The sequence below is a fragment of the Pteropus alecto genome, unplaced genomic scaffold (assembly GCF_000325575.1).
Source record: "Pteropus alecto unplaced genomic scaffold, ASM32557v1 scaffold92, whole genome shotgun sequence".
Classification (NCBI taxonomy): Eukaryota; Metazoa; Chordata; class Mammalia; order Chiroptera; family Pteropodidae; genus Pteropus; species Pteropus alecto.
In genome coordinates this window covers 990,238-1,005,680 of record NW_006432447.1, presented here as the reverse complement: position 1 = coordinate 1,005,680, position 15,443 = coordinate 990,238, and the positions used below count along the sequence as shown (strand labels likewise).

Genomic DNA, 15,443 nt, shown 5'->3' with positions numbered 1-15,443 from the left:
TATGAAGTGGAAGAGAGGCAAGGTGTGATTTTTCAGTTATGCAGAGGTTCTGGCTGCAAAGTAGATTTATGGGGAGCAAAAGCAGAGACAGGAAGACCAGTGGAAAGGCTACTGTAACAGCCCGGGCAAGAAATGATGAGTTCTCATCTCAAATGGGGGCAATTGGTAGGGATGAATAAGAAGAGATGGATTTCCAAAACTTTTAAAGATAAAAATCGGTAGAAATGAGTGATTGATTAACATGGATGATAAGGAAGAGGGAAATAGGAGAATGACTCCAAGAAAGATGGGTCATTTACTGAGATCGAGGAGACAGGAACAAGTTCATGAGCTCCATTTTCAACCTCCCCATCTGCTCTGTCTAGTACCCTAAGCATAACCCACATGTAGCCACTGAGCACTTGAAATGTAGGGAGTATAAATTGAGATATACTGTAAATGTAAAATACTCACTGAATTTCAAATACTTGGATGACAAATGAATGTAAAATGTCATGAATAATTTTTATAATAATTAAATGTTAAAATATAACATTTTAGATAAATTAAAGGCATTACAAAAATTAACTTCATGCTGGTTTTTACTTTTTAAATTGGTGATTAGAAAATTAAAAATTACATGTGGCTTGCATGACATTTCTATTGGGAAGCAATGATGTTGAGTTTGACATCCTATAGAACATCCAATAATTCAATATGTAAGTCTATAGCTTATGGGAGAAGTCACTTATGAACTTCAGCATGTGTACCTAGCCAACCTCAGACAATTAGGTGTCCCTCCCTCCTTTTCAAATCCAAAGTCCTTATTATTATTATTTTTTAAAGATAACAGCTCTATTGAAATATAATTCACATACCACAAACTTCATCTTTTTAAAGTAGACAATTCAGAGGTTTTAAGAGTTATGCAACCATCACTGCAATCTAATTTCTTCACCATAATGGCAGTCACTCCTCACTCCCTATGCCCTTAGCAACCACTATTCTTTCTGGTTCTATGGATTTGCCTGTTCTTCAAAGTCAACTTTTCGAATTGAATTTTTCACTCCAGTGCTTCTGTTTCTGTATTCTTTGCTTTCTTCGAGCAAAGAATTCCATTCAGTGTTTTTTGGTTTTTGAAAATACACAACTTTATCATACAACCTGAATCTGATCAGGACTCCAGATCCAACTAATAATATCATCACTTAGATAGCTAATAAACTTCTTAAATGCCATATGTCTAAAACAGAACTCAATCCCTCCCCAAATCTACTCCTAACAACGGTAAATGTAAATGGCATCAATATTCACCCAGCTGTTCATAAAACAAACAAACAAACAAACAAAAAACCCAAGAGCCATCCTTCATTTCCCCCTTTCCTTCATTCACTCTATCAATAAATTGTTGTTTCTACCTCCAAAATTAACTCAGTTTTCCCCCATCTTCACTGCCAAACCACTGCTCCCTGAAATAGCCTGATTTCCTTGCTTATGTTCTTGTCTCCTTAGAATCTATTTTCCCCTCAGGAGCCAGTGTAAATTAGATCATGTCATTTTTCTGCTAAAAACACACCTTAGAATAGAAACCAAATTCCCTACTGTGACCTACAAGCCCTTTTGGAGGTACAAAGCGTTTAATGATCTGATCCCTGCCTACCTCTCTATCCTCATATCACTCTGCCCTTCTCTCTATCTCCAGGCCACTGTGCTCCCCTAAACACGCCTGGTTTCTCATTGAGGAGCTTTGCATTTACCATTCCCTCTGCACAGAATCCCTGGATCCACGACCTAGCCAGGCTATTTATATGCCTGACTTCTTTGCATTTGAATGTCATCTCCTTAGAGAGGGCTTCTCTAAGGTAGCCACCATTCTACCCACCATCCTTCCAAAAATCCACAAACCATCTTTATTTTTTTGCATACCACCTATCAGTCTAAAATTATTTGTTTACTGTCCTCCATCCCCCATCAGCTCTTTAAGGGCAGAGACTTTTCTCTCCAATGCCTAGAACACAGTGATACTTAACAGATATTCAAAATATTTGTTGAATGAATGAACAACTTCATAAACAACAGTGAAGCAGTATAGATATTAACTATACTGATTTTATTAGTTTATTATAGTTGAGATTAGGTTATTTTAAAGTTTTAACTATATTCCCAGAGAAAAAAACATATTAAGATTAAATGAGCATTAAGGAATAATGAAACACCACTGTGCTAAATCTTATTCATTTAGGACAAGAATAAAGAAAAACACACATAGGCTGCCATCACCACTTGTGGTACACCCAGGACCTCCTTTGCAAAATGAAAAGAGGACCTGTTTGGAAGAGATGCATTTAGAAGATACCATTGAATTCTGTGCAAAGGTGAAAAGAGAAAGTGAACAAACTTCAGCATCGAAAACCCGAGGCAAGACCAGAAAAGGAGTGTTCACAGCTCCTACTGTAAACTCTTTGAAAGGAAATCTAGGATGAGTGTACGAGGAAAAACTAATGAGAATTTTTCAATGGAACCTTTGTCCCAAACAATATTTCTTCAGGAACCACCTTGCTCTTGCAAATGACGCTAACCAAGGAATAGCTGTGTAAAAACATACCTAAAGTTGTATTGTCAAGCGGTAAGATGAGGATAAAAAGATTGTATATATCTACATATGCCGATGTAGAAATCCCTGAGAAAAACTAATTTAAATACTTACATGTAATACTAAATCAACATATAAGGCATTGAAGAGATAAAGATTAATCTTGGGCTGAGAGCTGGCTTTTTAACCTGAACACTTGGGAGAAGGGGAAAAAAGACTTTTCATGGCATTACAGAAAAACATAATAAAATAAGAGGAAAATAAAGATTTGTAAGAACAACAACAAAAACCACATGTAGCAATCTTTGTGGTTTGATGGTGGGGGGTGGGGGAATTCGTTACAGAAAAGTTATGAGAATAATAAAAAGCACTAGAAAAAGAGAAAGTCACAGAACCAGATGCAGAAAGGAAAAGTTGAGACAATAGATATACCAGCAAATTTAATCTAGCACTTTTACATGTGGTCTTTAGCAGTCTCTCCTCTTATGAAGGAGGGTGTAAAGAAACTCTTGTATTTATACTGTTTGTCGCAGATAGGTGCCACCAATCATAGCTAACAAATAGTCCAATTTTAAGGACTTAAACACTGCTAAATACATCTGTAAGAACTTGTCCTGCTATCCTTCCCAAGGGTAAACACAAAGAAAGACCAGTGTGAGCCGGAAAGAGGAATTTCCATTAGAAAGAACAGAACAGTTTACCTTATATTTCTATATGATACAGCAGTTCCTCAGACATGATTTTATGTGTTCAAAACAGTTAAGAACCAAGAAGCAAGAAACGAAGGCCACCAAGGAACTAAAGCAGAGCCCGTTTAAATGCAAGAACACACACATTTTTAATATAGAGCCTCAAGGTCCTTTTTTCTTTTCCTTACTCAGAGCCTATTCACTTTTATTTTACACTGAATTCTAACACAATTGGCCATCTAGTCTCTCAGCGCACAGTAAGTCAAAGATAGCAAACTGAAAAAACCGAAAAGACAGAAAACTATTACAATTGAGAGCAGATGAAAAGACAAAGAAACACCATTGAAAATGGAAATTAAAAATCTAAGACTCAAAAATAAAATTTAAAAAGCAAAACTTGCAAGGTTTTATTTAATATAGTAATGATCTTATAGAATTTAACTGCCTCTAAGATTATGCCTCTTATTTTAACAATGCAGCATTAATGTCATACTTAGTACGGTGGCTTACATGGACTACTGAACTTAAGTTCAAATAATGACCATAAAGTGAAAGTTTTTAATTTCTCAATAGGTAGGCATTTACATTTTTTTCAATAGACCACAGGTGATTGTGATATACACCGAAAATTGAGAAACGCTGTCCTAATAGTCTAAGGAAATGTTATATTATACTCGATATATTATTTAAGAAAGTGAAAATTTACTGTGATCTTAAATGTGTTCACTAAAACTTGTTTTTAAACTTTGGGCATGCTGAGATAATGTGGGGTATGACCCACTCTGTCTCCCAAAAGGAGGGAGAGGGCTAAATGACATACTACCAATAGCCGATCCACTAACAGAATAATTTCTTTTGAAACCATATAAATACGATAAATTTATATATTGATAAGCGAAGCAGAATATTCAGTGTGGTATGAAATAATGGTAGAAACTCAATGTGAAGAAAAGCATGTTACTAACTCAAACTAGAGTCTGAGAACCGAACTCTCTACGCAATAGCATCTCCCAAACAAAAAAACAACTCAGAATTATACTCACCTTTCTGAAAAATCAGAGTCTATAAATTCTCTAGACCGTTTTCTATCACTGAAAAAAAAAAAGGAGCATAAATAGAACACATATATAAACAATTTTATCGCATGAATAATTTATTATAACATGTCTAATTCCACAGTGAACATAACCAAGCACAAAAGCTAATATAAAAGATGTGTCCATAAAATAAAAACTTGAATTTTATCAAAAGACCAAGAAATCACAACATAATCACGAAGTGTGAAATACATACGAATTTTTAGGGAGGAAGATATTGTAGATTTACAAAGGAGAAGGCACAGAAACATTTCATTTACTCTGGAATGGCTGACTATGAAAACGCTAGACAATCAGACCACTCCAATGTAAAGCTTGGCTGGGGCTGAAAATACCAAAACCCTGGTCGTCTCCAAGTGTGCAGAAACTACAGGCAGAGGCTTGGCTTTCATGTTATAATCTCTTGAGGCTATGCAGAAATCCAAAGTAACTTTTACATCTACATGAGAATGTTCACAGGAATGAATCAAGGCCATGGAACTACATATAGGTGATTCTGTTATTTCATCTCAATTGATAATGTTAAAGTATGCACGCATATGAAACTCTTCTGTCTCTAATGTGTGTAATATATATGTGTGTGTGCACATGTGTGTATGTAGAGGAATATGTATATGGCTTAAAACACTTTGCCAGGATAATTTCATTAGTTTATTATCCTTGAAGGAGATTCTTAACTAACATTTATTTTCTGTTTGCTAAACTCACCCAGTTCTAAGTCAAAGACAGAACTAGCAATGCAGTATACCACAATTTAAGTAACTTCTAAAGTGACAGACTGAAGTTCTCAGTCATTAATTTTACTATTTTTTTCTTTTATGGAAAGATGAAATATGAAAATGATAAGCAGTGGAGAAAGGCTGGGTCAATGTATTTAATAGGCAAAGATGAAACATGAAGGTTTAATACTAAAATGGCAACTGAGTAACATAGAAGGGATATTGATTTAATTGCTCAGTGTTTCAAAAGAATCAAGGGAAAACTCAATGAAAATTTTAATATACTTGGCCTCTCTTTCCTAGTTTCTTTCTAGTTTTTAAGGAAATAAGAATTCATGGGAGAAATTCTGAGTATAGCCAATACAATATATAACTCTTTTCTTATGTTCGTTAAAACAATATATAGTTTCGACATCTCCAAAGAAGCTAAGTGTCATAATCACAAAAAGTAGCTCTCTTTCAGGGTTGGAAAAAGTCAGAAGATCCAGTCAGGTACAAGTTATTACACTGTTCTTCTTTATTTTCAAATGGCTGTACCTTGAATGGTTTATATCAAAGACATAAAGTAAAATAAAATAGGTGATTTTAAAGGAAACACATTAGTTTTTAAGGACTAGAGTAATATAAAGTAAGAACAGAAGACAACATCATGAGGAATAAAGGTCAAAACTTTTTTTTAAAAGTTTTAAAAATGTAAGTTGTAACAATACTCTTACCCTGGGACCCAGCCAGTAGCGTCTGCTATGTGTGTCTGAGTAACCATTGCTGGTGCAGGGGTATATGGACTCCCAATCAGAACACTTCCTGAACTGGTTAGTCTCTGTGGTGTGCTTATAATCTGTAAAGTTGAGACAAAGAAAATAATATTCTTAGTTATTAAGAAAAATCTACAGGCACAAAATAATGGTGACTGCTAACCTACGTACAAAGAGGAAACTTTATTGCCAAAAATGCACTTAATATTAATCATCTAAAATATAAGCAGCAATATCTTTGATTCATATATATCCTAGGATCTTAAAGTATAGTATCCTGAATACTGACATCAGGTCATAATGCAGGTTTCAGCAAGCGAAGAGCAATTTGGAAAGATTAAGTTGGCAACTGACAATGTTTTAAAAATTAAAAAAAACAAAACAAAACAATAAAAAGCTTTCTTTGAAATTATGGAACCTAAATCCAGTCAAGCTTGATTTATCAGAACTGAGGTAACAACAAATTAGATCTTCACAGTCCAAAATATATGCAAAGACATTATACTAATTATTAATTATACAAATAATTTAGATAGTATATAATTTTATCTTTTAATATTTTAAAAAGTATTTCCTTATGTCATTAAATATTCTTCCAAGACATTTTAAAGATAGTAAAACATTCTCTCACGTGAATTTATTATTCCCTGTTAGATACATATGTATATTCAATTATTCAATATTATAAACATGTTGTGATAAACATTTTTATACAATGACCTGGCCTTAATTTCTATTTCCTAAGGATAGACTCCAGAAAAGGAATTAATGGAACTAAGGGTATGGACTTTTTAAAAAAAGTTTCTTGGTATGTGTTACCAAATTGCTTTCCAGGTCTTATAATTTTCATCGATAAACTGAACATGTCTTTTTCCAAAAATGTTTATAATAATTAATACAAAGACAATTCATAACTCTAGTAACATTTTTTAAAGTATTTTCATCAAGAAAATAAGGGGATGTATACTCCAATGAATGGGAGAATTAATGAAACAAGACTGTCTCTATGTGAATAACTGCTGAAGGAGTTGCTGGGTACACAGAGGTTCTCTCTATTTTTGTATACTTTCAAAAATGTCCATAATGGTAAGGTTTTGTTTAAGTCTCAATCAAGGGAGAAAAGTATCTATGTGCACATATAATTTTTAAATGACAGCTCTAAAAAAAATAGCTATATTTCTACTGTTTTATGTAGTTCAAAATGCTAATTAATTTTTGTCTCCTTGATCAAATGAAACTTATTTCTGCAGCCAGAAGCTAAGTTGAGTCATAAAGTTAGCTGCTAACTTGCTCCATACTGAACCAAATAGAAGGATTCATCTGCATTTCAAACTCAGTTCAGAGTTCGTAAAGTCTAATCAACATTTATTCATTTACTAAATATTTAAGGATTTTAGTTACCTTCTGTTTGTGTTTGGCATTATGCCATTTTAGGGCTAGGGAGATATTACTATACACAAATGTCTAAGAAATAATTTTAGTAAGTTAATTCTATTAAAGAAATAAAAACAGAAGACAATAAACACTGACATATGTCTGGAGAATTCTGATTCTCTACAATATGCCAAGGACTACAAGACATTTATTGAGGAGCTTGCCTGATAGAAAAATATAAATACTAGACAATGTGTTTGGACTTCCTACCTCTTCATACATCCTATCCCACCTCCATGCCTCCATTTCAATGCAAGATCTTTAAGGACAGAGTGAATGTTTGCAGGGCCTAGCACAATGCTCGTAGGAAAGGCAAAATAAATATTTACTGAACTGAGACAGAAGACCCAACCTGATGAAAAAAAAAAAACAGCTTCTCTGTTCAATGACAGGATTACATAAAATCCAGTAAGAAAATACTCTACAATATAAAGGACATAGTTTTCACCAATCACTACATCACACATTCAAATGTTCTCTATCATAGTGACCCTGAGTGTGACAGCTTAAGAAGGAAAAGTTGAGTATTTCATCAGTCTCTGGTCTATTCTATTCCTACAGCAGGAGTCTCCACAAAGTAATTCTAAGTGTTTCAATTTACCCTTAAAACAGACTGCATTACTTGTGCGGTATTATTACTAAGGAGTTCTTTTTATCTTTTTCTTTATCTTTTATCTTTATCTTTTTCTTTATCTATAGTAGCCTATAGTAGCCTCAGTTTTACTTCATTTTCTTTATCTATAGTAGCCTATAGTAGCCTCAGTTTTACTTCATTTAAAGGGATCTGTAAAAGAAAAAAAAAGAAAGCTGGAAGAGAAACAGGACATAGGAAAAAAATGGTTACCATTATTGAGAATGACTGTGGAAATGAACTGCTGCTATGTTCAATTTTTTTTTCTTTCTCTACGTAAGATTTTTAGCTGATATTCTTTTCTGATCTGAGAGTGATCAGCAATACTCTGTTCCCTTATCTTAGCATAAGGCCTGGTACATAGTAAGTCCTTAATAAACATTTCCTGAATGAACAAATTGGAGAGATGCTAGACTTGAATTGGAAAAATAAGTTAGAAGTTCATGAGAGATGCAATGAGTTCTTAAAACTAGGCCAATGACAGTTGAGTCTTAAGAAACAAAAGCCAAGGAAAAGTCAACAGAACTTGATAAACCACTGAATATAGGAAAACTATATAAGTGTTGCATCAGACATGCTTTACAAAACTGAAGCTTAATTTTAAAATCCCAAATTAAAATGAGAGGTAGTTAGAGGCAATTATTTCTAATACTCAGTTGATCTGATAAGGAAAATGAATGTTTACCTTAAATTTCAGTCTTCTGCCCTCTTAAAAAAACCAGAGGATCTTAATTTACATGTAATCATGTGGTTTCTTTGACAATAGATTACAGTTAGGCTATAAAAATCACATAACAATTGAATCTCATTCTAGAGATTTTTCTGCCCTCAATCAATATATCTTAGGTACTACTGCCATCTACAGTGAGAAAAGCCAAAAGAACATCTATATTCAGAAGAAAAAAAGAACCTATAATTGTAACATGTTAAAGGATTTTATCACAAAATTTTAGTTTTCACTGTAAGGAATATGCAGTTTTTAACTATATTAAAATAAAGATAATCATGAGATTATCTCATCTATATACACAGATACCTTTAAGGAAACGGCAAGTATCCCAAACTAAAACAGTTACTGCTACTTTCTATTACACAGAAAACAATTTTTTTCTTCCTTGGGGCCCTCTGAAATTTTTATCTACCCTTAAGATTTGGCTTCAAAGAGAATGTGAAATTTAAATTTGCTTTAAGATGCAAATGAATGGCGTTTTATTCAAGAATTTTCTAACTAAACAAATATTTTTTTAAAACCATAGATGAGAAATCGAAGGTGAGGGGTCAATGTTCAAAAAGAGGAAGAGAAAGAAATGGCTCTAATTGGGATTGTACAACAATTAGGAAATCAAAAAGGAAACTCTGATTCCTGCCCAAGATCTAAGACTGCAAAAGCACCTCAGAATTAGGGAGACAAATAAAGGCCTTGGGCTGGCCTGGTGAAAGGAGAGTCCCAAGTCTCCTCTTCCGACCTTTTTTTTGCTGACTCTGAGGTTTGCAGTACTTGGATAAGTAGTATACCTGATTACTTACCATTGTCAGAACTGAGGTGTATAAAGGCTTTCATGTACATTAGCTCGAATTGATAACAGAAAGAGAAATTATGTTTCCAAAAGAGAAATTATGTTTCCAAAAGAGAAATTCAAATTTATCATAGCAGCATCACTGAAATAACAACAGGAAATAGTCTCTCAAAACAGAGGAGTACTGTAAGGGCCAAACTCATAAGAGTTCAGGTATGTTTGTTTAATTTTGGTGTATATAGAATCGCATTTCAAAATACAGACTTTCAAGTGAGATGCCTTATCTAATTTGCACGTACCGTAGTGGCCGGTAAGGGGCAAATGCTTAGCAAATGTTTGAAAATATACCCGAAACTACCTTGAAATGGGAACACTTACCAGAGCTTAAATCTCTATGAAGTCTGGAGCTAGATTACATTCTTCAAATAGTTACAGTAAATTGTGTAAGAACTTTGGCTTGAATTCTACAGATAATTAACAGTCCTCAAGCGATCAGAGAAAATGTCATGTCTTGAAGACTTTCTGGAGCCATTAAGTATGTTAAAAGATATTTTTGTCTAAATAATTCTATGTTTGATTTAACACAGTCCACAGTACTACACAATAAGGGCAAATTTCATCCTTACTGCTCTATAGATGAGAACACGTAAGCACTGACAATGAAGAGTAATTGTTCAAATGTTTATGTACTTTTGCTAATGGTGGATGAAGCCATTGAAATTAGTTATACAGTTTTTAGAGTAGTTGCATGCAACTTCATAAATAAGACTTTCTAAAAAAGTGCTACACACTTCAGGCTCTAGCATAATTAAGGAAATTCTTTCAGAGAAACAGTTAAATATTTCCCATTTTCATCCATTATTTCTACTGTTAAAGATTAAAATGAATTGGCATGTTGTTTTCCTCAAATGTCCTTTAATCAAAGAGTTTCAAATTCATAGTTCCAGATATAAATTAACTAATGGGTCATGTTCGATTTATATGAGAGTACATAGTTTAGGGCTAAGAGAGCAAAGGAAGAGAACATAAAAACAACAGAATTCTAATCAATTTAATTAAATAACTAAAAACAAGAAAAGTCTCATTTAGGGCACAAAAACCTTAATATTACACATCCAGAACCACAGAGTCAAATATGTGAAAATTAAACATTAAGCAGCACGAGGCCTTTTTCTCAAGACTTAATCAGATACATTGAAATAAAAACAAAACTTTTTAAAAAGTGATTAAGAGATTAATATTAGAACATTTGACCAACCATCTTTGGAACAATTATCTTTTACATTATTAGTCTTACCTAAGCAAAGTTTCAAATTCTAAGATTTGATGATTTTCTTACCATTTGGGGTCCAACATTCACATTTATTGGTTCTAAGGTTTTTGGTAAAATCTTTGTTGGTGAGTTGGTATTGGCAACTGGAAATGCAACAAATGAAATGTTACCTGAAATGATATCAAAACACTGGGTTAACGTTCTGCAACATCAAGGCCATCTTCCAACCTCATGGTCCTAACCTCAGTTTTGCTCATGTAATTTACGACAATCTTGATAAGTAAATTAGAAACAAGAAGGCTTACTGAAAAGCCATACCAACAACTGCTTTGCTATAGTGAATACAATTAGTTCTGCTGAACAGGAAATCTGTAAATAAATAATTCAGTCTATCTGACAATTAACTATTGGACTTTTAGTTGATTTTTAGAGGAAGAAATATTTAGAGAATACATAATGCAAAGCATAGTTTATACCAGAGTTAAGAAATTCTGTTATATCTTTATCAGACATCATAGAACAAAAAAATGTATGAAGTAGAACATGAAGTAAAATAAATATATATTAGAATTTCTTTAGGATAATAAAAAAAATTTTATACTAAAAGATACCATGTTTTCAAAATGTTGAGTTGGTAGTTTTTTGAAGTTTTATTATAATAGAGAAAAAAATGTGATGTTACGTAGGTTAATAATGTTAGAAATTGTGAGATCTAACATATAGTGTTTTCAAGTGATTTCGACACTTTAAATTTTAAAGTAAGTGGCAAAGTACCACCCCCAAAATGAAAAGCCAACCAATAATCTTCTGAACTACCATATCGACTACTTAACTCATCCAAGACAAATTTCAGTTTACCAACGTTTCTCTTAGAAAGTAATAATGTCATCTAATAAAACAAAGGAGATCATCCAGGAAGTGTGTAAAAGAGAGTCAAAATTGAAACCAGGGGGAAAAAAACATTTCAGAGCAGGACTAGAAAGACACCTTCATCTCAGTCTCCCTCCTCAGATAGCCTTTCCCTTAGCTCTTCCAAAGCTCAATGAGGCCTAAAACCCAAATCTGCTTCTTTTTCATGTTCTCAGTCTTGGTATACAATTGAGCCTTGGTATATGATCATCGTCCACCCAGCGACCCAATCCAGAAGTCATCAATCCCCTTCTCATTCGACTGACCACCATAGCCCACTTATCTCCTTACCCTGGTTCCTTTATGCCATTGGCACTTCTTTAACTGGGAACTTTATCAAATCAGGTTTGAATGTAGTTACCATGTTTTACAACCCTGGCTGTTCAGATTATTTTCAGAATTATCTGAAAAGCAATAAAAAATACCTGTACCTGAGTCCTACCCCCTGAGCTGCTGATATAATTGGTGTGGTGTCAACCTGGGCATTGGACTGTTAAAAGTTCTCCAGATGGTTCCAACGTGCAGCCAGGGCTGAGCACCACTGATCTAACTGGATATCCTTTCTACTTCAAATAGCTCTCCCAGCCCCTGCACGCATCTATAACAAACCAGTCTTTCAACTGGCAAAACTTCTGGACACTCCCCTACTTAAGGCCTTCAAAGACTTCACAACACTTACTAAACGCCGTTCAGACTCCTCAACATGGCACAAAGCTCCTGCTTGGAGATCTCACTGCTCGCTGCCTCCCTACCCAGCTTCATCTTCAGCTTCTGACTCCACATGTACTCTGCACTCCAATCACATGAAATGCTGTCCAATTCCAGAAAGGCCCCAGTTCAACCACCCTGGCTTTGGTGTATACACCTTTCCTTCTGCTGAGAAGTCTCTCTGCTGGGACAACAGTCTCTCTCCCTACCTTCTAGTATTTCAAAATGGGATTTCATACCATTTTCTGCTTAAAGGACAACAGCGTGAAATATATGACTATTGATTCCATTTTACACATGAAGAAATTGAGATAGAGTGAGGTTAAGTGATCTGTACAAGTTCCCATAGCTAGTGAGGGCCATGGCTCCACCTCTAAAGCCTGTGCTTTATGTGTCACCTTCTCCTTAAAAGCTGTCCCCCGCTTCTATGGTTTAGGTCCTGGATGCCCTTCTTCTGTTTTCCATAAAACCTATTATCATTTACTTGTAATTCTACTATAAGTGGGCTATGCCTCTCAGCTTTGTAGCCTAGTATCTGGTTTAGTCCCTGGCACAAAACTATACAAACAGACTGATTAGCATAGATTACCTTTCCTAATCTGCACGCCGTATTTCCTGTAATGCATCCTAAACTATCTCTTCTCACTTTGTTACAGGTATCATAATAAATTTAAATACCAGGTCCTTTGTTTACTATTTTCGAAACATGACTGAACATTCTTATGAAAGTTTTCTTAATCTGTAACTGTACAACTGATTTTTTTAATATGACATGCATAATTTAACAATTGCTAAAGATTAAGGTTATTATCAAAACTCCCCAATATGGTTATTCATCTACTTAAGAATCCACCTAACTGGAGAATAATCATCTATGATTTTAGGGGGAGAAACAGCCATGTAGTTGACAGACATGTGATATAAACACAGTCCCCGGCGGGAGAGGAACACACCACAGACTCATGTGAAGAAGAGCATAGCCCTGAAAAAGTCTGGCTCTCCGGTGGTTTTTACAAATGACCTTAATGCTGCTGAATGCTTAACATGAGAGATCTTCTCTGATACACTGTGTTAGAGCAAAAGTAAAAAACTCGCCAAAAAACCCCCCAAAAAATCAGTGAAGCAAACACAAAAAGATAATTAAGATTAGGGAACAGGTTGATCCTAATTTTAAACCTAACACTAAAGGAAAATTAGGAATATAAAACTTTGGTCAAAAATTAAAAAAAGAAACATTGAACCCAGATCTGTCCTGCCACTTAATACCAAAAGAATTTAGAGAGAACTTAATAAATTTGACAAATTGATTCTGAAGTGTATCTGGAAGAGTAAAGGCAGAGAACCGCCAAGAACATTTTTAGAGAAGGAATAATGAGGAAGAGGGAACTTTAGGCTACCAGATTTCAAAATCATTACATAGCGAGAGTAATTGAAATAATGTGATACCGGCTAAGAAGCAGATAAAGAAACTGACAAAACAGAAATTAAAGTCTAGAAATTCATTTATATATGAAAATTCTATGTATCATAAAGGTAGCATTTCAAATCAGTGGGGAAAGAATGGATTACTTAAAAATGTCATTGAGACAAAAAATTTTCCCTTTAGATAAAAGAAACCTAGATTTCAATTTCTCATCTGTACAAAATAATTCCAGAAAGACCAACTATTTAAGTATGAAAATAAAACTCATAAAAGTATTAGAAGAAAATTTAGAAGTAATTTTTAGAAGTAATTAGAAGTAAATTTTTTTTTTTTAATGATTTGGGGATGAGGAAGGCCCTTCTAAGCATGTTACAGAATTTAGAAATCTTAAGTAAAACCAGAGCGATAGATTTGACTACCTAAAAGTAAATATTTGGTAAGTAGCATAAGCCCCAATACACTTAAAAGACAAATATCAGAGTCGGTAAACAAATTTGCGACACACAGGTCATTATCCTTAAAAACATTTTATTTATTTAACTTCCCACTTATAAGTCAATATAAAAATAAGCTGAGTACATGAAGAAATGTAAATGTCAGTAATCACATGAAAAGATGCTTAATTTTAATAATGAAAAAAAAAAAACTTAAAAAGAAACCTTTTCATCTTCCAGATTGATAAAGATTAAAAAGTTTGATAATGCCTGAGTTGGTAAAGACGTGGCGAACGGGGTATATTTTTTAAATGTTTACTAGGCACCTACTACATGTACGTCAAATACTAATGCTAAGCACTACGGATACTCAGTGCAAGTGACACTGTCCCTTGCACTCAAGGAGGTAACACATTCTGTCAGTGGAGGGAGCACTGGAGAACCCATCTGGAGGGTGGTCTGACAGAACAATTAGAGGAGTAATGGAACTGTGTGTTAGAGTACATAATTTTAAAAAAGTGTTTTAAAAACAATTGCATGCATTTTAAAACCTCTTTTCACATCAACAAATATTCTTTCAACTGCCCTCCACGGCCTAAGTGGCAAGTAGATCCCTAGCCTCTGCAAAAACATCGCAATTAATAATGTGTACACCCTCTGACCAGCAATTCCTCTGCAAGATATATAGCATAATAAACTAAGCAGATAAGAACAATTAAATATGTCTTAGAATTGCAACACTGTGGATAAAAGCAAAAACCTGGAAACAATTTTAAATGTTTAAACATCTTTTGGTGCATGTATATGATGGAATATTATACACTCTACCCCCCTACAAGTATGTACTGCTGTCAAAAACTGTTCCCATTATAAGAGAATATGATTAATATGATTCTATTTACCTTAAAAACTACACATACACATAAACTTACACATGCGTAAAGTCTGGCGAGATAACAAATTTAATAGAGGTTAGCTCTGGTGAGTACTGTGGAGAAATGCTTTGTTTTATACTTTTTTATAATTGAAAAAACATTTTATGAACATGCATTCACTTGTTTTATAATTTAAAAAGCAATTGCCAATCTGAAGAAGAGAGAAAGCAAGAATCAGCCACAGCTGCTGAAATAAGATGAAGATCTATAAATGAGGTATGTGTTTTTTCAATTAGTAAAAATGAAATATGCTTTAGAAGCAGTTAAAGGGGCTCCACTGGGATTTCAATAATTAATATCCAGAAATAAAAGCCATGTATGTATTAAGATAAAATTTTTTCATCAAA

At 33.9% G+C, this 15,443-nt stretch overlaps 1 protein-coding gene across 4 annotated transcripts in view; it reads right to left on the bottom strand.

Moving 5' to 3' along the window:
• Positions 1–15,443, bottom strand: part of TFDP2 (transcription factor Dp-2) — a 113,094-nt gene that overhangs the window by 27,686 nt on the left and 69,965 nt on the right. For 3 of the 4 annotated variants that reach the window (XM_006907179.3, XM_006907181.3, XM_025043652.1), the window contains 3 exons: positions 10,754–10,857; positions 5,794–5,915; positions 4,305–4,352 (listed from right to left, as the gene is read on the bottom strand). In XM_006907179.3, the coding sequence (XP_006907241.1) occupies positions 4,305–4,352; positions 5,794–5,915; positions 10,754–10,857 (274 nt within the window). Of the gene's footprint in view, positions 1–4,304; positions 4,353–5,793; positions 5,916–10,711; positions 10,732–10,753; positions 10,858–15,443 lie in introns of those variants that run through there. The other variant, XM_025043653.1, reaches the window with a different exon arrangement.